Source organism: Mesocricetus auratus, unplaced genomic scaffold, assembly GCF_017639785.1.
Source record: "Mesocricetus auratus isolate SY011 unplaced genomic scaffold, BCM_Maur_2.0 Super-Scaffold_100010, whole genome shotgun sequence".
NCBI classification, from domain to species: domain Eukaryota; kingdom Metazoa; phylum Chordata; class Mammalia; order Rodentia; family Cricetidae; genus Mesocricetus; species Mesocricetus auratus.
This window is the reverse complement of record NW_024429194.1, coordinates 53,692,647-53,718,226: the sequence shown is the minus strand read 5'-3', so window position 1 is coordinate 53,718,226 and position 25,580 is coordinate 53,692,647. Positions and strand designations below refer to the sequence as shown.

General features: G+C 39.4%; 1 protein-coding gene across 4 annotated transcripts in view; it reads right to left on the bottom strand.

Moving 5' to 3' along the window:
* The window catches only part of Dnah7 (dynein axonemal heavy chain 7), a 275,393-nt gene that overhangs the window by 185,271 nt on the left and 64,542 nt on the right, over nucleotides 1-25,580 (bottom strand). For all 4 annotated transcript variants that reach the window (XM_040753634.1, XM_040753635.1, XM_040753633.1 and 1 more), the window contains 5 exons: nucleotides 12,565-12,640; nucleotides 8,755-8,880; nucleotides 6,849-6,968; nucleotides 2,150-2,333; nucleotides 1,445-1,624 (listed from right to left, as the gene is read on the bottom strand). In XM_040753634.1, the coding sequence (XP_040609568.1) occupies nucleotides 1,445-1,624; nucleotides 2,150-2,333; nucleotides 6,849-6,968; nucleotides 8,755-8,880; nucleotides 12,565-12,640 (686 nt within the window). The remainder of the gene's footprint in view (nucleotides 1-1,444; nucleotides 1,625-2,149; nucleotides 2,334-6,848; nucleotides 6,969-8,754; nucleotides 8,881-12,564; nucleotides 12,641-25,580) is intronic.

The window sequence follows — 25,580 nt, the reverse complement described above, 5'->3', positions numbered from 1 at the left end:
CATGCCTGGGCTAGACAGGTGGCTCAGAGGTTAAGAGCACTGTCTGCTCTTCCAGAGGTCTTGAGTTCAATTCCCAGAAACCACATGGTGGCTCACAACCATCTGTAATGAGAACAGGTTCCCTCCTCTGGCCTGCAGACACACATGCAGACAGAACACTGTATATAATCAATCAATCAATCGTAAAAAAAAAAAAAAAGAAAAGAAAAGAAAAGAAAAAATGCCCTACAGACTGATCTAATGGAGGAATTTTGGGCTTCCTCCTCTCAGAGAACTCTAGCTTGTATCAAGCTGATGTAAAAGTAGCCAGCACAGAACCAAATCATGAGTTACATATGTCTTTTAGATAAGCATATGCAGCATTTAAAAAGAAATCATTTATGAATATACAAAAAATTTATAGCTCTCTCTCCCTCTTTCTCTCTCCTCTCTCCCCTCTTTCTCCTTTATAAATTAACAATAGTCACTCCAAAACTCAGAATAGTGATGCTTCTGCTATAAGCTAAGATGGGAATGTGAGCACTATAGTAAGATATGATGGGGGAGAGCTTCCAGGGCAGTGACACTCCATTCCTTAAGATGGGCTGCAACTAAGTAGGCTAACTCTGAGGCTATCTAAGCCTTTACCGCCAGTATCCCGCCTGTACTTTTTGTATAGGTAAAATATGTGTAAGCTATTTTACAAACAGAAAAGGAAGAAGAAAGCCACTGATTGGAGCTATGAAACCTGAAAACCTTGCAAGTTAATAACGTGTTGGGCATTCCTGTGTGACAGATTGAACTGAAGTGGCCACAAGGAAATGTTGAGGCAGGGTCTGTGAGGACAGAGACAGGAGCTTGCTTCTGATAGAAAACACTGGCTACGAGAAGGGCCAGCAATCACAGGACAGTTTTACAAAGCTGTGATTGTGATGATGTCATTGAAGGAGTGCTTCAGCAAATGGCATGAGACATACAGCCAGCACTCATCAGCTCTTCAGACCCCATCACAGCTTGATTTCTTGTCCCACAAAAAGTTTCCTGCTACATCCAGTGGAGGATTAGGCTAGTGTGTATAGACCATGAAAGAAGCTGGTGGGAAATGATAGTTTTCAACAAATATTTCTATTTTTCAGTGTTATATGTGTGAGTGTTTTGCCTGCATATATATGTATACCCCATGTGTATGTAGTGTCAGAAGACAAAAGAGCAGGTAGGATCCCCTGGAACTAGAGTTAGAGACAGTTATAAGCAACCATGTGGGTGCTGGGAATCTAACCTTGATCCTCTGGAAGAGTGCCTTGTGCTCTAACTCATGAGCCATCCCTCCATCCCCCAAGTTTTATTGTAAGCTGGTATTATTAGCTTTCATACTCTGGAGCGGAGAGTTTCTGTGAACTCTTAGTAGGCCTTGGGTGAATGGAATCATGCAAACTCAAGCAATCAGAATGTCCTTGTTACTTACCCACTTGGAATACAGTTTTGTCTCAACTCTTGGCACAAAGCTGACAGCCTTAATCATGACTTCATAAACATTTATAAGGATATCTATGTAGTCACTAAACTCAGGTTCAAACTTAATGCTGTTATTATCAAGAATCAGCCTCATGATGAAACCTGGATGTTCATAAGCTCTAACAGAATCCTATAAAAAATAAATAAAATAAGTATAGGTATACATGGAGATATAGAGAGCAATTGTAAAGAATGAGAAAGTATGCCAGCCCCAATTAAATACACGGAACACATTTCCTCTTATGCCTGAGATACTTAAAACATAAAGGATCTTACTGGAAAGACAACAGGGGTGACTGTCATCCTGACTGTCTGGATCTGGGTATCTGTTTAGACCTACAGTTTAACTAGAGGACAAGCACATTCTGTAGGAAACAGCCCCTTCCAGACAAAAATGGGACTCCTCATGCAAGCTCTACCCAAGGCTTCATGACTCTATCTTCCCCAAAGTATTTACCCAAATCCTCATGATTGTGATGATAATCTTATCAGAACTATGCAGGCTAGGCTAACCTAGCCTTTTAGCGTGTGGGGCCAATGGGTCTGCAGATGACTTTCTGCCGTCTCATTGGAAAAGCTATCTTGCTGTTTTCTTCTCTGAAATAACTGAAAACTCACTATGTAATGTGCAGCTACATAGCTGAGGCACACTTACTGGGGGTTGGGCGATGAGGTCTGTGAAGTCTTGCATGGAGACAAGAGTGAGGTCCTGCAGCTGTAAGGTCATAAGTGTAGCAGCACAATTGAAGAAAGAGTCCAATTTGGCGCTGCTGTCACCAGTTGGCAATTGCTTTTTTTTATTGCCTTGGTAATAAATATTCTGCACTTCTGGAACCCACCTTGAAAGGACAAAAGACATTTAGAAGTCAGTGCTCTAAGGCAATTACTCCATTCACATTACGCATTAACGGTAAATTCTAGACATCCAAAGTTCTTCATAGAGAGGTGTATTGCTAAGTGACATTACCCACTCTCCGAGACCTAAGTGCTAGAGTATTTCAACTTCTCCTAGGAAAAGAAATTTTAAATCACAACCAATAGAAAACGGCTCAATGATGTGGTGCTGGAAGCCATAAATCTAACCCTGCAATTATGGTTCGTGCAGGTTTTGAAGAAATATGAGAACTAACCTTATTGGATACTTCAGGCTCTTAAATGGTCTCTGTGGAATATCTGCTAGCTTAAAGTTATAGAGAACCTACCAAACAAGAAGCTAGCTTCTACCAAGTTAAACCCACATGGTATGCCAAGCTACTGTTTCACAATGGCTTAAAAATAAGGCACAAATCAAAAACAGTATGGATTTTACTTCCCCAATTTCCCTTAATGTGAATAGAGCAACTGACTTAAATACAAGTTTCAAATGGGAATGTGTCCTTCCCATAAAAGAATAATAGTGCAATTTCATATATAGGCACCTCATTCTGAAAATCACTGAAGATTCCAGCTTATAAAACTCCTACCAACACTGCAAGATTAAGGAGTAATGCTACTTTCTGTCATAATAATAGTCTTAAATAATAGTCCATAGGAATGACCATAGTGTTCCAATAGAAGAAATCTAAGCCTATATATATATATATATATATATATATATATATATATATATCTTTTCAGCAACATGTACCATGAGTGCACTTACATCCTAGGAATATTGTTATAGAGATATTACATCATTCTTTCTCTCATAAAGATGAATAGTGTAGAGTTCATCATGGAAAACTAAGTAGGAAGTCAAAGAACAGAGAGACACCCTGTATTTCAATCTTGGAGAAAGGGTTTAAGTGAAGATAGCAGGTCCAGAGTCCTAATGAAGTATCTGAAGCAGAAATAGAATAAAAACTGACAGAATTCATCTCGTGTTTTTGAAGGCCCAAGGTGAAAGAAATTGTACTCAGAGAGAGGACACTGAGACATGGGGTCCCTGCTGCAAGCTCTCAAAAACAGATTAAGAATTTGTATTTCATCATATCCCAGTCTATTCTCCCACCAAGAGCTTGCCCACAGTAACCTAATGTAAACATTGAAAGCCTGACTCCAGTCACAGGGTCAGCAGTGTCCCTTTGAAAAATAAGATTGTATTGGCTAAGTGTTAGAATTCACAAGAGGTGTCTTTTTTCTCAGATATGAAACATTTGCATCAGTTTTATGTTTGTTTAAAGTAATCAGTAAATTTGCTGCTGAAAAGTGGTTGTTTTAATGTTAATTATAGCAGCATGTTAGAAATGACTTGTTTTTCTTAAGTGTTGATACAGTGAAATTCTTTAATTTATCCTAAATACTGTCATGTTAAGTTAATGGATGGAGTTGGTATCTTTGAGTTACTAATTTGATGTAGATTTCTTTGTTGTATGATGCTTCAAAAACCCAACATTTAAAAATATTTGTATTTTTTAAAATAAAGCTGACAATAAAAAGGTTCTGAAACTGCTTAGAAACAAAAAAGGAATTTGTATTTATTGCTTTTCAATTAATGGGAGATGCTGAAATGAAGGTTAATAGGATAGTTTGAAGAGAGAAGTTTCCCAAGACAGGGAATAGAGACACCATTAATATTTTGTAAAGGTCTGTCTGAATGGTGGGCAAGAATTGGTTACAAAGACAACTTAGCTGGTAAAGTACTTGCCATACAAGCATGAGGACATGAGTTCAATCCCCAGAACTCACTTTAAAAATACCAATACTGTACTGTGCCTCAGACCCCATTGTTTGGCAAACAAAGACTGGAGGATCCTGGAGAGCTACTAAAGTCAAAGAAAGCCACAAGGCTCAGCCAAAGAGAAAACAAGCTATAGACACCCAAGTATAACAGCTGAGGTTGTCCTCTGGTCTTCACATGCATAGGGGTGTGTGTACCCCAACACCCATGACTGTTTGCATGTGCATATGTGCACGTGTGGGTCTGCCAATGGTAGAAGCAATGGGAATTAAGATGAAGGGATACATATTAAATGGGAACAGAAGATGCTTTAAAAAAACCTTTAAATGGTAGTCATAAAATAGGTCTCAATAAATATAAAAGGATTGAACTTCAAAATTAGTAATCAATAACATGATGCTTGGAGATTCACAAGTATGTGGAAATAAGATAAAATGAATATACATATCTACAATTCACAAGACAATTTAGAAAATAATTTAGGATGAGTGAATATGAAATTATCATATTCTAAAACTGAGGGATGATCAAAAAGTGAATGAGTAGAAGGAATTTTTACCTCTAAACACCTGCATTAAAATACAAGACAATTCTACTAGACATTTAAAGAGAAGAGCAAACTAAACTTAAGACAAGAAGGGAAGAAGTAAGCTGGGCGTTGGTGGCACACGCCTTTAGTCCCAGCACTCAGGAGGCAGAGGCAGGCGGATCTTTGTGAGTTTGAGGCCAGCCTGGTCTACAGAGCAAGTTTCAGGATAGCCTCCAAAGCAATACAGAGAAACCCTGTCTCAAAAAAAAAAAGAAGAAAGAAAGAAAGAAAAAAAGAAAAGAAAAGTGTGTGTGGGGGGGAGAAGTAATACAAACAACACAAGGAACATAAAAAGTCAACAAATCTCAAAGTGATTTATTTGAAAGAACCAACAACACCAGGAAACTTAGAAATCAGGCATGCCTAGAGTCCAAAATGATAGAAGCAAGACTTCATTTGAGGTTCCCTCTTCTCAAATGTCTCTGGCTTGAATCAAATTGACAAAAAACTGACCAAAACAAGGCTGTACCATAGATAAGCCTGGAAAGCATGTTTCCTGTAAGAAACCAGAAAGAAATGGCCACATACTACATCATTCTGCTAAAATACAATTTACGACATCATTCTGCTAAAATACAATTTACCAAACAGGGAAAGTCCACACGGACAGAAGTAAGATGAGTGATTAGCAGGGGCTTGTGGAAAGGAGAGTGGGGAATGGCCACCAAGGGAGGATGAGGTTGCTTGGGGATAGAGAAAACATTCTGGAATTAGTGGTGGCGATTGCACAACCTTATGAATGCATATAAGCCACAGAACCATATACACTCTGCTAGAGTCAGAGTAGACATAGATTGATGAATAAAGGGGATTTTTGAAAACCAAAAGATTTTAAGGAGCTCTGGCAATGGTCCCCCTTTTAGGGGACAGTAGAGCCAGGAAAAATAAATGAGGGGTGGCATAAAGAATTTAAAAATGCAGAGAGAGGTGGACAGACCATGTTAGCAGCCAACAGGGCACTATGAGAACACTCCACCCTGGAGTTCTGAAAGGCTGTAGTAATTTCTTCACTAGTTTGTCTACTGTGAGCTCATTTCTGCCTTTTAGAAATGATGAATGCTCCTGGCTCACCAAGAGGTGCTTAGCCTCAGTGTGAACGCACCAGGGGATACCGCCAACCAATCTACATTTCTGTCAGAAAAGAAATCAATGAAGTTTTGAGCTCTATTCTATTCTGTGACACCATCTCGCCGAAGTTTGCAGTGGGGTTTGTCCCCAGTGTTATATGTTGAGGGAGTTCATCTGTGTCCTGTCCTGAGGAGGTCACTTTCTTCTCTGCACGTAATTATACAGTACCATCCTTTCTCTTCTTTCTACTTACATTGTTCTATCAACTATATATAATCTTAAATAAAATTATTTTAGAAAATAATCTTATTTTACAGGAGGAAAAAAAGAATATATTTATTCTTAGATGATCAACATACATTTCTATTTAACCTTTAGAAATCATGAGGATGGCCAGACTTTTGTATCTTTTTAAATTTTAACTTGACCTAATTTTAATGTCCTATTTTTAATAAATTAATGACCACATTAGAGGCAATAGTCCCAAGTGGCTGCAGAGTGCAATGTCTGGCACCTGCATAATTAATTATCATATCTGTCTATTCCAGTCTGAAGGACCAATCCAAGCAGATGTTAAATCATGTTTTGGTAATTCTAACACCACTGAGGTTATAAACTCCTCCAAACTGTACACTTTCTCTTCTGGGTCATCCTTTCAATGCTTCTGTGTCTCTCACCCAAAGTCAAGATGACAGAGCACAGCCTGTGCCTGGTGCAGGTGGCAGGAGAAGCATCTGGTGGTGCCTAGTGCATGGCTGTATCTGCCTGGTGTCCAGCGGCTCTCAGGCCAGAGGCAATAGCAACACGTTTACAAAACAGCCACCATTAGTGACAAGCATTTCAACTTCTTTCTGTCTGTCGTTGCCTCAATATCTCAACATGTCACAAACCAAGATAATTAAGGGGAAATTTAACTCTTAGACTGAAATGTGTTAAAAAACTTTTTGAAATGGATTTTCTAAAAGCAGTTAAAATGAAATACTTCATCAACCATATCTCTAAACGTAAACTTTCCCATATAAGAGTTCCAAACTTTACGTTTTAAGCAGAGTATCCTTGGCAGATTCCATGTGTCTCATGACAATGTTCTGAAAGATTGACAGCTCCAGTGAGTCCTGGCGGTTGTGGAATTCTTCTATGTCAACTAAACGCAATTTCCTGCAAGAGATACAAAGAAACGGCAATGTGAGATCAAGGTTTTGTGGTGCTTAGTGATTTTGCTAATTTGTCTGTTCCAAAAAAAAATACTCCTAAATTTATCATCAGAAGTCGTACTCTACAAAATGAAATGGTCAAGAATATGAGATTTTTCTGTGTGGGGCAGCAATCTGTTGCTGTGACAAAATGCCACAGAAAACAAAGCTTTGGCTCCTAGTTTCAAAGGATTCAAGTTCATGGCTCTGTTGTTTGAAGGCCTGTAGTGAAACAGACATGCTCAGCTCAAGGCAACTGGAGGGACAGAGCAGGGAAAGGAAGGGTAGTGGTTAGGGAGGGAGGGAAGCACTTCTGAAGTAAGGGCCTGAGGACAAGATACATCTCTGAGGGTGTGCCTCCAGGACTCACTGTCTTCAGCTAGGTGCCACCTCCTAGGTTCTTGAGTTCCTGTCATCTCCCAATAGGCCTACAGATGGTGAACTCATGAAGGGATAATCTACTGAGGTCAGAGCCCCCATGATCCAGTCCTTCTGAATACTGAGGCACTGGGAACAAGCCTTCAACATATGAGCCAGTGTGAGTTTCTGAAGACAGGGAACTTGCTCAAGTCTAGTTCAGTCACAGTCTTAAGAGAAAAAAATAGGATATGTTTTCATTTCTGTATAAAAATGTTTGTTAAAGACTTAGGCTTTAAGTGTTCTACCAATCTCCAACTATCATGTGTGTGTCTATGCAATGTCTGTATGTGTGGGAGCATTCATATGTATGTAGTTAAATGACTGCAAAACAATCTAGAAAATGTTCACTCCACCGCAACTGTGAATCGGTTGTTTGGGTTGGTGGGAAGAAGTCAAGGATTGAAGAAGGGGAAAGGGGGGCATCCCAGTGATCGTAGATGCAGGGATGGCCCAGGTTTTAGACGCTGTCTTAAGAAATCTGAATTTGTATTATTTTGGTGAATTTTGAAGCATATGTCCATGTGAGCATATTGCTAAGTGTTTCCTTGAGACTTGCAGCAGGCCTGCAAGAGAGGGGACGTGATGCTGGAGTTTCCAGACAGCCTAGTGGGTCCTCCTCAGCCTGAAGGGACAAAGCTTTGCGCTCCAGGTGTACCAAGCAACCTTTATTTCCATCTCTGCCAAGCCCTTCCTGTCCACAGCTGCTCCGCTCCACCAGAATGCCTGTGAGGGCGGTCATGCTCCCCACCAGCTATCAGGGATCTTCAACGCATGCCACTGACTTGGGCAATGTTTACCTTGTTTCTGAGCTAATGTTCCAGATCACTTAAAGCAAGGTATGGACACTGAGTCCCTTAGCTGAGATTGTCCGTAAAGCATATATGTCGATTAGATGGAGAAGACGGGCATAATGTGTTAGATGTAAAAGACAACACTAACTTATTACTTTATACATTATGTATCATTTACTAAAACCATGTTTGAATACTTGCCTTACATTTGTGACTAATTTTAATTTACAGTTAAAATAGAGAAATAACCCGAATGTGATTAAAAAAAAGCTTTCTTTTAAAAATTCTAGTGTGAGGCCTGGAGATGATGGTAAGTGGTTAAGAGCACTTGCTGTTGCAGACTTGGGTCATCTCCTAGCACCAGCATGGCAGGCTTACAGTCAACCATAACTCCAGCCCTGAAGAAATCCAACGCCTTCCTCTGACCTCCCTAGGCATGAGGCACACACATGATGCACATGCACACATCTGGACAAAACACTCACACACATTAAATAAAGCTAAAACGAACTTAGTTTCAGGAAAGTAAAAGATACTCACCTAAAAGTGCTATGCCACAGATCGAGCACAGCCAACATCGTAGGGTTCATCGCATTCAAGTGGTCCCTAATATAACTACAAGCAGACAGGAAAGATCTCCTCCATGGCTTTGGCAAAACTTCCATTCTGCAAACAAAAAGGAAAAGCTGAGTTCTCTTCTTTAAAAATCAAAATGGATATTTGCTTGGGCATTTAGCTCAGTGGTGGAGCACTTGCCTCCCACATACAAGGTCCTGGGTTTGTTCCTGATCACTGCAAAATGTTTTGTGTGTGTGTGTGTGTGTGTGTGTGTGTGTGTGTGTGTATGTGTGTTTGTTTGTTTACAATAAATATATATTTTGAGCAGTGATTATTTTTAATATGATCCATTAGAAACTTAAACTGTGTAGCCCATGCTGTCCTGGAACTTGCTTTGTAGACCAGGCTGGCCTGGAACTCACAGAGATCCACCTGTCTCTGTCTTCCAAGTGCTGGAATTAAAGGCGTGCACCACCATGCTTGACTTGAACTTTCAAGCTCTGTGATGGAAGAACAACACGTTTGGAATTTGCCTTTATCCTGAGCTGGCCATAGGCTCCAGTCAGTGCTTGGCACTATGAAGGAATAGGCCTGGCAGCAGGTAGGACACACATGAAGGGACTGTAGGGCACCAAATCACCAAGCTGTGAGATGGTCAGGTATTTCAGATGCACTTTTGATTGACAGTATTTTCAAGTATCTGTATATCTAATCATTTCCACTTTGTGGCTATAATTTTATCACCCATTTTATTTAAACACTTGGGTTAAGCATTTGACTTTAAACACTTGCAGTTGACACAATTACTCTAAGTGTTAAAGATTTAAATCAAATTCCATTTGTTTGACTGGACCTGGCTCAGCTTCAACACTACTTAACCTATGCATGGGACCTGCAGCTGAGGAAAGCCCATTGTTGTTTTAACCTTTTAAAAAATGATGGCTAAAGTTCTTCTCTCGGTCCTTAGAAGCCACATGGGAAGTACTCACACTGTGAATCTAGCCACCAAACAGCCATCAAAGTGCCTGAAAGTGAATTCTGGATTCATCATTCTTAAGTCCAGCCTTGGAAGAAAGGAACTCAATGGGTAGATGCTGCTGTAAGCACATCGAGTGATTCTAATGAACTCTAATTCACATATTTTAAAATGTCTTTTGTGCTAACTTTTCCTGGTTCTCTGCCTAGGTCTTATGTGCTAGTAACTCTTGCCTTTACTTCTGCCTCTCATCTCTATCCAGTCAAGACTTCTTTTCCCTACATCTGGTCGTTGTATAAATGTAATCACTTATACAATCCCCAGGTCTCCAAGATAGACCCTCTCTCTGAAGGGTACCCCAATTGCCACACATGATGATCCCATGTAACGAAGAGAAGCCAGATTCAGTTGTATCCCAAACTCCCTAACTGGCAGTTAACATTAACCTCTTTTGAGGGAAGATGATGAGGACAGAGACAGAAATGAGACAGACAATTTAAGGACAGGGACTTCCATTCCTGTCTTTGGCCATAAACCAAAAACATTCTTGGTCATGTCCTAGCTGGAGGCCAGAAATCCTAGAAGTGTGTCAGGATTGCAGTCCTTGGTCTGGTTCCTAAATGAGTTAGGGTCACCTATTCAAGAGAGAGATTATCTCTGTGACCTTGATCAGGGCTCTCTGACAGTCCATTAGGGGAAGCTATTTCTCTGGCCTGGACAGAGACCCCACACTCCAAGTTATAAAAACAAATGGGTTGATTCAATTGTGTGGCAACACATTTTGGGAGAAAAAAAACCAAACTCTTACATTAAAAGAGATGGGAACTATCGCTGAAAGTCAGAATTAACAACACACCTCTAGGACACTTATGACTTATGACTGCTGTCCTATTGTATGCTCAGTCTGTTGGTTTAATCTGCATCTGAGAGAACAATGTAACAACTAACATTACTTGTCTTAGATTTCCTATGTAATCAACATTTACAATCTAAGTTAATGCACAGATGTAGTCTTAAATTACATACTCTTTCATGCCCTGACACAAGAGTAATACATGTATGCTTATATATGAGTAATGATAACAATTTGATGAAAGTAGGATAATAGTAACCTTACAAAATGAGTACCTACCATAAATGTTGAAGACAACATAAGATATTGCTTGACAAATAATGGTATGTATAATATTGCTTGTTATCTGGGTCATTTGGAGTCAGTGACTTGCTGTCTTGCAAAACTGTTAAAATATCTCCTATCCCTTCCCCATGTGATGTTTTCTGTGCTGTTCACACGCACAGACACACACACACACACACACAGAGAGAGAGAGAGAGAGAGAGAGAGAGAGAGACGGAGGGAGGGAGGAAGGGTGGGAGGGAGGGAGGGAGGAAGAGAGAGGGAGGGAGGGAGGGAGAAACAAGGACAAACAGAATCAGACTCATATGACAGTATTCAGGCAGGCACTGATTCAAACTCATGCAACAAATAGACAGGACAACAGAAAACACAGGGAGAGTGGAGTAGAGAACTCAAATAAAATGCTTTGATTTTTTTCCCTCAAAGTGACACACCAACACACTATTGGTAACTCTGAGTTTGTTAATATGTTCAAACTGACCCACACTTGGATCAGTCAATCACACAGGACCACTCACTCCTCAGGAAAATGGAGTTTCATGTAGGAAGGTGGGCTCACCTAAACCATGCTAACAAGATGGTAGAAGTAATTACCCCTTTGATGAGGTAATGCACTCTTCCTCCACATAATTCTCTCCTCAGCACTGTCCCTAAGGCTGCCCTGAAGTTGTCAGGTCTGCCTGTCCTTTTGTGTGCTGAATCAGAGATGCTGGCTGTCTCGCTCTTTAGCAGATGTTCCTTTCCCTCTGTGTGACTGCTTGTTGTGACCTCCATAGTAGCCTGAAGGGCATGATTTATTTTCGCTTCTTTTCTCCATTCCCCTGGTCTTGTGAGAATTACCAATTGTTTGTCTTAAGGTTTTTTTTTCCTTTTAGCCCCTAATAAAATGGACCTCCAGTTTTCCTTTGACGCTGTTCTTAAACACCTTTACTAACAAGACTAAGAATGCCAAGGGACCCTAGTATCCGTGGTACCACTTCCAGAAACAGCAGGCCTTAGCTTAAAAAAGGAAATGTTCCCATTCCCTTCCCCCTTCTCCATTTCTACCTTATAGCCTCCAACCTGTAGGTGGAGGACAGCTTCTCATGCCTAGACTAGAGAACTCCTCCACAGGGTTTCCCGCATAAAGCTCATGCTATTGCTGGAGAAACATTAATAACTTTTTAAAATCTATGTTTTATTTTTCAAACATTTAAGAGCTGTACTTCTAAATGCTCCTTTTAAGGAAAATGTACAGCAAATGGTATTACTCTCATATATTCTGTATTTTAATCCATAAATAAATTGAATATTCTATGGATACATTTGATTTTTTTCAGTGTTCCAATTGTTTTTGTAAAAACTATCACCAAATTTTCATGGCTCTACCATGCCTGAAGCCTGATCTACATGCCATGGAGGTAAGAGAGCCGCATCAGGTTCTTTCCACAACAGGTTTTTTTCCATTGGGTTGGTTGGTTGTTTAGTTAGATGGTTTGGTTTGGGTTTTGAGATAGGGACTCATACACTTCAGACTGCCCTCAAACTCACTTATGAGAAAACTATGAAGATAGGTGTAATACACCAATTACAAACACGGATGTGAGAAAGTGCAAGCATGAGTGGGACAGTTTGGCAGTGCTCACACATTGTTGATCATATATAGCGTGAACGCCATAGAGAAACCCTGCTCACTTACTCGGCACGATGAGGAAGGATTTCCGTTGTTTTGCTATCATCTTCTTTTTCTCTGGGGTCTTTTAAAACAAAATCAACTAAGGAAAAATTGAAAAGTTTGTATGAATAACCTTTCATTAATTACATCAGATTTCCAAGAAAAGCAATTCTTTTAGAATTAATCACTTAAACTGTGTTAGAAAATGTGTGCATTTAGGAAGAAACATTTGTGGGAAAAATCTATCAAGTCTGTCTTGAAGAGTGTTTTATTCTCTTTCTTAACAATGTGTTTCTGTAGCTTCATTTGAAAATGATAACTGACTTGAATACTACATTTTCCTTTAGAGTTGTTCCATCAAAAGCACTCTTGTTGAATTATGGGTCAGCAAGAGGGGAGCATTTCTTTCACTGAGGAAAGGCGCATTACCTTGTTGCATTTGAAACTGCATAAGAGCACCACACAGTCATCATAAAACCAGCAAAGCAGGCTCCTTCTGGGCCTGCCTGTCTTCTGTGTTTAGACACAATTGATTCCATTTTCCTGCCTGTGTTTCAAGAACCACTTTCTACAATGCAGAATTTACTGCTACCCTCTGCTTAAAAGTCTTCAGACTATCCTTTTGCCTTCCAATACTTTAAAGGGGCATGGAAACCCCTCTCAGATACTGTCTCTTTCTCGAGATGCACCATAAACTTTGGCTATCACAGTGGTTTGCAAGTCTAGAACACCCTTTTAAACATGTCATTGCCTGAACCAAGCATGTTATCTAGTACTCATGGTTCTAGAATCCACTCAGGATCTGTGAATGCTGTTTATAAACCTGTGATCCAAGGACTAGGCGGGCAGAAGCAGGAGGATCACAAGTTCAAAAAAAAAATCTTAGGCTACATAGTGAATTCAGGCCAGCCTTAGCTACTTAGGGAGGCCCTGTCTCACCCCCATCTCCCATCCCAGCACTCCTCAGTTCAGAAGCCTCAGGAATCCTCCCTAAGTCACAGTGGCCTCCTCTTTCTTACGGATCTCTTCATTGCACTTGCTAGGCAGACTCTCTTATAGTCAAGACATTTGACCATCTCTCTCATTATGATCTTATATTACCAGGAATGCAGTGAATGCCTGTTTACTGAAGTGTTAAATCACTGTAGGCATTACGATTTCACCACCCTTTAGTGGAACATTCATTGTACATGCTCTACTATCACAAACAATTGAAAAACTTTCTTAAAAGTACATATTCCAAGGTTCTGCCTCCAGGGACTTTAGTTTTGATTGGGCCAGAAACCGCTACTTCAAGAAAATAATTCTTATCAACTTAGAGATCTCTATACTTAGAGATCAACCTGTTAAGTCCATACCATGGCTCAACAAATGTCTTACACAAAAGGTCTTAAACCACTTCCACTCTGTGAACCACGAGCTTTCTTCTGTTCAGCTGCTCAACTCTGTTGTAACTCAAAAGCAGCCATATACAATGTGTTAAAAATGTTAGAATAGCTGTGTAACATCATTTGCAAAAGAGGTACTAGTTAGTTTTGACTTCTGACCCACAGGTCTGAAGCAAAAAATATAATCAACCATATTTGAATTTCTTATCAGTAATGTTAATGATAGTTGGTGATGGTTAAAATCTTTGGTAATTATTCACCTACACACATACCTGCATGCATACACAATGCACACACATGTATGCATCCACACATTCATGCACATACAAACACACATGCACACACATATTCACAGGGTTTTTTTCTCTCATACCCATACCAAGAAACTTTTAAACCAGAAACCATCCTGAAGGGAAAGCCTGCTTCACAAGTGTCTATTGTTTTCTGCTGACTGAGATAATAAATATTATGAGGGGCTAAAAATGTTGTCCTTTAATGAGGGACAATATCTTTATAAGTAAAAGAATTATCTAAAACACAATTTATACCTAATTAATGACAGTTGACTGTTTTTTAAATAATTTATTTTTATGTGCATTGATGTTCTGCCTGCAAGTGTGAGGATGTCATATCCCTTGAACTGAAGGTACAGACAGTTGTAAGCTGCTATGTGGTTAATGGGAATTGAACCCAACTCCTCTGGAAGTGCTCTTAACTACCAAGTCCTCTCACCAGCCCTGACTGGGGTCTTAAGAAACACACCAATGAGGTAAGAAACTGCATAATTGCTTGACTCCCCCCACACCCACCACACTCTGCTTCAGGTGAGTTTGGGCCCTTCTCTGGCTCCAACTCCCACCCATAACCCACTCCCTCAATCTTCCTGGGACTGCTCCTCACATCAAGTGGACCTGCCAAGACAGGAAAGACATGAGTTCTCCCACACCCCACTCTTGATTCCCCCATATCCCCTCTGCGCTCAACTTCAGACAGAAAGGAGAAGATTCCTGACACACCACACTCTTGGCTGCCCCTCTGCCCACCAAGCTCTGCTTGAGTGTGGAGAATACCAGGAGAAGCAAAACCACCTAGAGTTGTGGATGCTGAAGTCCTGGCCTACATACACCAAGGAGACCAGTGGAGACAGAGACCCTACCTGCACCCACTTGAAGATGGGATGGGAAGACGACAGTATAAGAACACACTCAGAAAGAAGTCCCCACATCCCGGCATGCCTTCCAGTGACAGGACGGCCACAGAGCTTCCCACCCTGGCAGGAGCCAAACACACCAGATCCCAGGTCTCCTCTTCCACCAAGGAGACCAGGGGACCAGGTAAAACAGGCCCTGCATCCGGGCCTGCATTCCAGTGCCTGGGAACTGTACAGAGCTTCTCATCTCGGAACTAGGACACGGAATAGAAGAACTACCAGAGTATTGGACTTGCTAGCATCCACCGAAAGGGAACTCTGGTCCCTTAACCACCAGACCAGTAAGGGGCTCTTTCTTCATCCTCTAGAAGAAGAGATGGAAAATAGACAATACAAAAATACACTCAGCAACAGAAAAACAAATATGACAGTGCCAGATTCTAGAGACTCCACACCAGCAAGACACCAACATTCCAATGCAAATGAAGCAGAAGAGAATGACCTTAAAAACAACTTCATGAAAATGATAGAGGCCCTAAAAGAGGATATAGGAAAATCCCTCAAAGAAATGGACAAAAAAAACCCCCAAAATTGCAAGAAATGGAAGAAAGAACAACCCCCCCAAAAAAATTCAAGAAATGGAAGAAAAAAACAAAGCAAAAAAATTCAAGAAATGGAAGAAAAAACAGACCAAAAAAGGCAGGAAATGGAAGAAAAAACAAATCAAAAATGCAAGAAATGGAAGAAAGAACAAACCAAAAAATTCATAAAATGCAACAAATGGATGAAAAGATAAACCAAAAATTGCAAGAAACAACTCAAACAGTGGAAGGGCTGGAAACTGAAATAGAGACAATAAAAAAAACACAATCTGAAGAAAGGCTGGAAATAGAAAAGCTGGGCAAATGGTCAGGTACTACTGATACAAGCATTACCAACAGAATAGAAGAGATGGAAGAGAAAATCTCAGGTGTTGAATACACTAGGAGAAATGGATTCATCAACCAAAGAAAATCTTAAGTCCAATAAATCCTTAACACAAAACATCCAGGAAATATGGGACACCACGAAAAGACCAAACCTAAGAATAACTGGTAGAAGAAGGTGAAGAAAACCACTTCAAAAGGGCAGAAAACATATTCAACAAAATCATAGAAGAAAACTTTCCTAACCTAAAGAAAGATATGCCAATGAAGGTACAAGAAGCTTACAGAACACCAAATAGAGTGGATCACAACAAAAAATCCCCTTGCCACATAATAATCAAGACCCCAAATATACAGAATAAAGAAAGAATATTAAGAACAGCTAAGGAAAAATGTCAAGTAACATATAAAGGCCAACCTATCAGAATTACACCTGACTTCTCCATGGAAACTCTGAAAGCCAGAAGGTCCTGGATAGATATGCTACCAACACTAAGAGACCATGGATGCCATCCCAGACTACTATAGCCAGCAAAGCTCTCAATCACTATAGATGGAGAAAACACGATATTCCATGACAAAACTAGATTCAAGCAATTCGTATCCACTAACCCAGCCCTATGGAAAGTTCTGGAAGGAAAACTCCCACCTAAGGAAGTTAACTACAACCAGAAAAATGTAGGCATTAGATAATCTCACTTTACCAACAGCTGAAAGAACAAATGGGTAGAATTCCACACATAATTCCACCAACAACAACCATTCCAAATCAAAGAAGAATGAGAAATTAATGGTCATTAATATCCCTCAATATTAATGGCCTTAAATCACCCATAAAAAGACACAGACTAACAGAATCGATTTGAGACTGAACCCATCCTTCTGCTGCATACAAGAAACTCACTAAACCCTCAAAGACAGACATTACCTGAGAATTAAAGGTTGGGAAAAGATTTTCCAATCAAATGTACCCAAGAAACAAGCAGGGGTAGCAATCCTAATATCTAACAAATTAGACTTTAAAATAAAATCCCTCAACAGAGATGAAGGAGGTCATTACATACTCATCACAGGCAAAATCCACCAAGATGAAGTTTCTATCCTGAACATCTATCACCGAATACAAAGGCATCCACATTCTTAAAAGAAACATTACTAAAACTTAAATCACATATAAAGCCCCACACACTTATAGTGGGAGATTTCCACACCCCACTCTCACCAATAGAGAGGAATACCAGACAGAAACTGAAACTCAACAAAGAAGCAAAGGGTCTAAAAGACGTCATGACCCAACTGGGATTAACACATCTATAGAACATTTCATCCACATAAAAAAGAATATATCTTCTTCTCACCACCACATGGAACCTTCTCAAAAATTGACTACATACTTGGCAACATATCAAACCTCAGCAGCTACAAAAAATTGGAATAACTCCATGCATCTTATCAGACTACCATGCGTTAAAATTAGAATTCAACAACAACACAAATTGCAGAAACCCTACAAACTCATAGAAATTGAATAATGCACAACTGCACCATTCCTGGGTCAAAGAAGAAATAAAGAAAGAAAGACTTCCTAGAATTCAATGAGAATGAAGACACAACATACACAAACCTATGGGACACTTTGAAAGCAGTGCTATGGGGGAAGTTCATAGCACTAAGTACCCATATGAAGAAACTGGAGAATAGTCATACTAGAGAATTAACAGCACAGCTGAAAATTCTAGAATACAAAGAAACAAACTCCCCCAGGAGGAGTAGACACCAGGAAATAATCAAATTGAGGGCTGAAATCAATAAAGTAAAAACGAGGAAAACAATACAAAGAATCAATGCAACGAAGAGTTGGTTCTTTGAGAAAATCAACAAGATAGACAAACCTTTGTCCAAACTTACCAAACAGCAGAGCGTGAACATGCACATTAACAAAATCAGAAATGAAAAGGGGGCCATAACAATGGACTCTGAGGAAATTCAGAGAATCATCAGGTCATACTTTGAAAACCTGTACTCCACAAAATTCGAAAATTTAAAGGAAATGGACAATTTTCTGGATAGCTATCACTTGCCAAAATTAAACCAAGAACAGATGAGCAATTTAAGTAGACCTATAACCCCTATGGAAATAGAAGCAGTCATCAAAAGTCTCCCGACCAAAAAAAGCCCAGGTCCAGATGGCCTCAGTGCAGAATTCTACCAGAAATTCAAAGAACAGCTTATACCAATTCTTCTCAAAGTATTCCACACAATAGAAGCAGAAGGGTCTTTGCCAAACTCTTTCTACGAGGCTTCAATAACCTTGATCCACAAGCCACACAAAGACACAACTAAGAAAGAGAACTTCAGACCAATATCCCTCATGAACATTGATGCAAAAATACTCAATAAAATACTGGCAAATCAGATCCAAGAACACATCAAAACAATCATTCACCACGATCAAGTAGGTTTCATCCTAGGGATGCAGGGATGGTTCAACATACGAAAATCCATCAATGTAATCCACCATATAAACAAGCTGAAAAACAAAAAATCACATGATCATCTCACTAGATTCTGAAAAAGCATCTGACAAAATCCAACACCCCTTCATGATAAAGGTCTTGGAGAGATCTGAGATAACAGGAACATACCTAAACATAATAAAAGCTATATGCAGAAAACCAACAGCCAACATCAAACTAAATGGACAGAAACTCAATGCAATTCATCTAAAATCAGGAACAAGACAAGGCTGTCCACTCACTCCATCCCTTTCCAACATTGTACTTGAACTTCTAGCCAGAGCCATACGACAACAAAAGGGGACCAAGGGGATACAAATTGGGAAGGAAGAGTTCAAACTTTCACTATTTGCAGATGATATGATAGTTTACATAAATGACCCAAAGAAATCTACCAGGGAACTCTTACAGCTGATTAACACCTTCAGCAAAGTGGCAGACTACAAGATCAACTCAAGAAAATCAATAGCCCTACTATATACAGATGATCAATGGGCTGAGAAAGAAATCAGAGAAACATCACCCTTTACAATTGCCACAAACAACATAAAATACCTTGGGGTAATGCTAACCAAACAAGTGAAAGACCTGTATGACAAGAACTTTGAATCTTTAAAGAAAGAAATTAAAGAAACCCTCAGAAAATGGAAAGATCTCCCATGCTCTTGGATAGGTAGGATCAATGTAGTAAAAAGGGCAATCCTGCCAAAAGCAATCTCCAGATTCAATGCAATTCCCATTAAAATACCAGCACAATTCTTCACAGACCTTGAAAGAACAATAATCAATTTTGTATGGAAAAACAAAAGACCCAGGGTAGACAAAACAACCCTGTTCAACAAGGCAATTTCTAGAGGTATCATCATCCCTGACTTCAAGCTATTATAGAGCTATAGTCCTGAAAACAGCTTGGTATTGGCACAAAAATAGACAGGTAGACCAATGGAATCAAATTGAAAACCCTGATATTAACCTACACATGTATGAACATCTGATCTTTGACAAAGAAGCTAAAAATATACAATGGAAAAAAGAAAGTATCTTCAACAAATGGTGCTGGCATAACTGGATGCTGGCATGTAGAAGAATGCGGATTGATCGATGTCTAGCGCCATGCACAAAACTTAAATCCAAATGGATCAAAGACTTCAACATAAATCCAGACACACTGAACCTCTTAGAAGAGAAAGTGGGTGGTACCCTTAAATGAACTGGTACAGGAGACAGCTTCTTGAACATAACACCAGTAGCACAGACAGTGAGATCAACAATTAATAAATGGGACCTTCTGAAACTGAGAAGCTTCTGTAAGGCAAAGGACACAGTCAGCAAGACAAAAAGGCAGCCCACAGAATGGGAAAAATATTCACTAACCCCACATCTGACAGAGGGCTGATTTCCAAAAATTACAAAGAACTCGAGAAGCAAGTCTCCAAAACATCAAAGGATCCAATTAAAAAGTGGGCTACAGAACTAAATAGAGAATTTTCAATAGAGGAGGCTAAAATAGCTGAGAGGCACTTGAGAAAGTGTTCAACATCCTTAGCCAATGCAAATCAAAACAACTCTGAGATACCATCTCATTCCTGTCAGAATGATTAAAATAAAAAACACCAATGACAATTTATGCTGGAGAGGGTGTGGTGAAAGGGGAACACTCCTCCACTTCTGGTGGGAGTGTCAACTTGTACAGCCACTTTGGAAATCAGTATGGAGATTCCTCAGAAAAATGGGAATAAACCTACCACAAGACCCAGCAACTCCACTCTTAGGCATATATCCAAAAGATGTCCATTCATACAACAAGGATGTCTGTTCCATACAATTGGACTTTGGACTCCCATTCAACAATGAGAGATGCACACTCACCATGAACTCTTGGGGGAGGGTCTAGGCCCTTCCTTGGATGAAATGACAGACTATGGACACTCCCATGGAGGGCCTCACCCTCCCTGGGGAAATGAGGGGATATTGGGGGGTTGGTTGAGGGCATGGGAGGAGGGGAAGGAAATGGAGAGGAACCTGAATTTGACATGTGAAGCAATCTTGTTTCTAATTTAAATTTAAATTTAAAAATAAAATATATATAAAAAAGAACACACTCAGCAACAAAAAGGCCAATATGACTCCACCAGAATTTAGAGACTCCACACCAACAAGACCTGAAAAGCACAACGTAGATGAAGCAGAAGAGACAGGCCTTAAAAATTACTTTATCAAAATGATAGAGACCCTAAAAGAGTAAGTGAGAAAAAATCCCTTAAAGAAATAGAAGAAAAACAAACAAGAAATTTCAAGAAATAAACAAATCTCTTAAAGAATCTAAAGAGAACCAAGGAGAAACAAACAAACAAGTGAAGGAAACAACTCAAATGGTTCAAGGCTTGAAAGCTGAAATAGAAACAATAAAGAAAACACAGGATGAGGGGATGCTAGAAATAGAAAAGCTGTGCAAACGATCAGAAACTACAGATGTAAGTATAACGAATAGACTACAAGAGATGGAAGAGAGAATCTCCAATGTTGAAAACTCATTAGAGGATCTACAGTCATCAACCAAAGAAAATCTCAAGTCCTACAAATACCTAACTCAAAATATCCAGGAAATATGGGACACCATGAAGAGGCCAAACCTAAGAATAATAGGTATAGAAGAAGGCAAAGAAATACAGCTCAAAGGTACAGAAAACATATTCAACAAAGTCATAGAAGAAAATTTCCCCAACCTAAAGAACGACATGTCTATGAAAGTACATGAAGTTATAGAATAGCAAATAGACTGGATCACAAAAAGAAGTTCCCTTGCCACATAATAATCAAAATACCAAACCTATATAATAAAGGGAAAATATTAAGAGCTGCAAAAGAAAAAGGCCAAGTACCATATAAAGGTAGACCTATCCAATTACAACCGACCTCTCAATGGAAACTATGAAAGCCAGAAGATAGGTCCTGGATAGATGTCCTACAAACACTAAGGGAACAAGGATGCCAGCTCAGACTACTGTACCCAGCAAAGCTTTCAATTACTATAGATGAAGAAAAGAAGATATTCCATAACAAAACCAGATTTAAACAATACATATCCACAAATCCAGCCCTACAGAAAGTACTGGAAGGAAAACTACAACCCAATGAAGATGAGTACACTCACAAAAACATAGGCAATAGAAAACATAGGCACCAAAAGCAAAAAGGGGGAAAAATCCACACATAATAACACCACCACCAATAAATCCACAACAAACAAGAATCAGCAATTAACCAGGTGCTGGTGGTGCATGCCTTTAATCCCAACACTAGGGAGGCAGAGGCCAGCCTGGTCTACAGAGTTAGTTCTAGGACAGCCTCCAAAATAATACAGAGAAACCCTGTCTCGAAAACCAAAAAATAAATAAAAAATAAAAATAAAAAATCAGCAATCAATGGTCATATTATCCCTCAATGTCAATTTTCTCAATGTGACTATAAAAAGACACAGGCTAAAAGAATGGATATGAAGGCAGAATCCATCCTTCTTCTGCATACAAGAAATACATCTCAATGTCAAAGACAGATGTTAACTCAGAGTAAAGGGTTGGGAAAAGATTTTCTAATCAAATGGACCCAAGAAACAAACTGGTGTAGCAATCCTAATATCCAACAAATTAGACTTCAAATTAAAATCAATCAAAATAGATGAAGAAGGACAATTCATATTCATCACAGGAAAAGTCCATTAAGATGAAGTCTCAATTCTGAACATCTATGCCCCAAATACGAAGGCACCCACATTCATAAAAGAAATATTACTGAAGCTCAAGTCACACTTAAAAACTTCACACACTGGTGGTAGTAGACTTCAACACTCCTCTCTCACCACTAGACAGGACCTCCAGACAGAAACTTAACAAAGACCCAAAAGAACTAACAGAAGTTATGACCCAATTGGGATTAACAGACATCTATAGAACATTCCACCCAAATACAAAAGAATATACCTTCTTCTCAGTGCCACATGGAACCTTCTCTAAAATCGACCACACAGTCAGCAACACAGCAAACCTCCACAGATACGAAAAAAATTGGAATAGCCCCCTGTATCTTATGAGGCTACCATGCTTTAAAGTTATAATTCAACAACAATACAAATCGCAGAAAACCTACAAACTCATGAAAATTGAACAATGCGCAATTACACCATCCCTGGGTCAAGGAAGAAATAACAAAAGAAATTAAAGACTTCCTGGAGTGCAATGAAAATGAAGTCACAACATACCAAAACTTATGGAACACTCTGAAAGCAGTGCTAAGAGGAAAATTTATAGCACTAAGTGCCCACATGAAGAAAATGGAGAATACTTTCACTAGAGGATTAACAGCACAACTGAAAGCTCTATAACAAAATGAAGTAAACTCAGCCCAAAGAAGTAGACACCAGGAAATAATCAAATTGAGGGTTGAAATCAATAAAGTCGAAACCAGGAAAACATTACAAAGAATCAATGAAACAAAGAGTTGTTTCTTTGAGAAAATCAACAAGATAGACAAACCTTTATCCAAACTAACCAAAAGGCAGAGAGAGCATGCTAATTAACAAAATCAGAAATGAAAAGGGGGACATAACAACGGACACTTAAGAAATCCAGAGAATCATCAGGTCATACTTTGAAAACCTGTACTCCACAAAGCTTGAAAATCTAAAGGAAATGGACAATTTTTGAATACATATCACTTACCAAAATTAAATAAAGAACATATAGGCAATTTAAACATGCCTATAATCCCTAATGAAAAAGAAGCAGTCATCAAAAGTCTACCAACAACAACAACAAAAAAAAAAACCCAGGACCAGATGGTTTCAGTGCAGAATTCTACCAGAAATTAAAAGAAGAGCTAATACCATTGCTCCTTAAGCTGTTCCACACAATAGAAGCAGAAGGGGCATTTCCAAACTCTTTTTATGAGGCTACAATTACCTTGGTACCCAAGCCACACAAAGACACAGCTAAGAAGGAGAACTACAGACCAATATCCCTCATGAACATTGATGCAAAAATATTCAACAAAATACTGGCAAATCAAATCCAGGAACACATCAGAAAAATTCACCATGATCAAGTAGGCTTCATCCCAGAGATGCAGGGATGGTTCAACATATGAAAATCCATCAATGTAATCCACCACATAAACAAACTGAAAAAGAAAAAACACATGATCATCTCACTTGGTGCTGAAAAAGCCTTTGGCAAAATCCAACACCCCTTCATGATAAAAGTCTTGAAGAGATCAGGAAAAACAGGATCATACTTAAACAGGATAAAAGCAATATACAGCAAACCAATGGCAAACATCAAACTAAATGAAGAGAAACTCAGTGTGATTCCTCTACAAACTGGAGCAAGACAAGACTGTCCACTCTCTCTAATCTCTTCAGTATTGTACTTGAAGTTCTAGCTAGAGCAATAGGACAACAAAAGGAAATCAAGGGGATACAAATTGAAAAGGAAGAAGTCAAACTTTCACTATTTGCCGATGATATAATAGTTTACACAAGTGACCCAAAAAACTCCGCAAGGAAACTCCTACAGCTGAAAAATACCTTCAGCAAAGTGGCAGGATACAAAATTAACTAAAAAAAATCAGTAGCCCTACTATATACAGATGATAAATGGGCTGAGAAAAAAAATCAGAGAAACATCACCCTTTACAATAGCCACAAAGAGTATAAAACATTTTGGAGTAATGCTGACCAAACAAGTGAAAGACCTGTACAGTAATAACTTTGAGTCCTTAAAGAAAGTAACTAAAGAAGATACCAGAAAATGGAAAGATCTCCCATGCTGTTGGATAGTAAAAATGGCAATCAGGCCAAAAGCAATCTACAGATGCAATGCAATTACCATCAAAATCCCAACACAATTCTTTACAGACCTTGAAAGAACAATACTCAACTTTATATGGAAAAAAAGAAAACCAGGATAGCTACAACAACCATGTACAATAAAGGAACTTCTGGAGGCATCACCATCCCAGATTTCAAGCTCTATTATAGAGCCATAGTCCTGAAAACAGCTTTTTTGGCACAAAAATAGACTGGTAAACCAATGGAATTGAATTGAATTGAAAACCCTGAAATTAACCCACACACCTATGAACACCTGATTTTTGACAAAGAAATTATACAATGGAAAAAAGAAAATATGCAGACATGTAGAACTTTGCAGATAGATCCATACCTATCAGTCTGCACAAAACTTAAATCCAAATGGATCAAAGACCTCAACATAAATCCAGCCACACTGAACCTCTTAGAAGAGAAAGTGGGAGGTGCCGTGCCCACTGCGCAGCCTGTATCCAAGAATGTGGCGAGGGTGTTGGGATTGATGACACAGAGACCAGTCGGTTGCATTAAGAAAACTTTATGCTCCCCAAGAAGGCTTAACAGAACTTCCCAAGAAACGCTTCCCTCCAGAAAAACTTCTGCCACACACACACATTTCCTCCTCCTGGCTGGTGGTTATATCCCTGACACCAGAATCGGTAGCAGCAGCAGGGGCAGGAAGAGGCTGCTAGCCATTGGAAAGATCAAAGTCAGGGTGTTTCAGTGATCAAGCCCTTATCGGTAAACATTTCTTAGGGCACTGGATTGTTTTCAGTAAACATGTATCCAGTAAACATTGTCTCACAGCTGCCTGCTCCTAGGCTGATGGGGAAGTGGGTCTCTGATCAAGGTCTGTTGTTCCCACAGGAGGTACCCTTAAATGAACTGGTACGGGAGAATGCTTCCTGAACATAACACTAGTAGCACAGACATTGAGATCGACAATTAATAAATGGGACCTCCTGAAACTGAGAAGCTTCTGTAAGGCAAAGGACACAGTCAGCAAGACAAAACATCAGCCGACAGAATGGAAAAAGATCTTCTCCAACCCCACATCTGACGGAGGGTTGATTTCCAAAATATACAATGAACTCAAGAAGCTACCCACCAAAACACCAAACAATCCAATTAAAAAGTGGGGTGCAGAACTAAATAGAGAATTCTAAGTAGAGGAATCTAAAATGGCCAAAAGACACT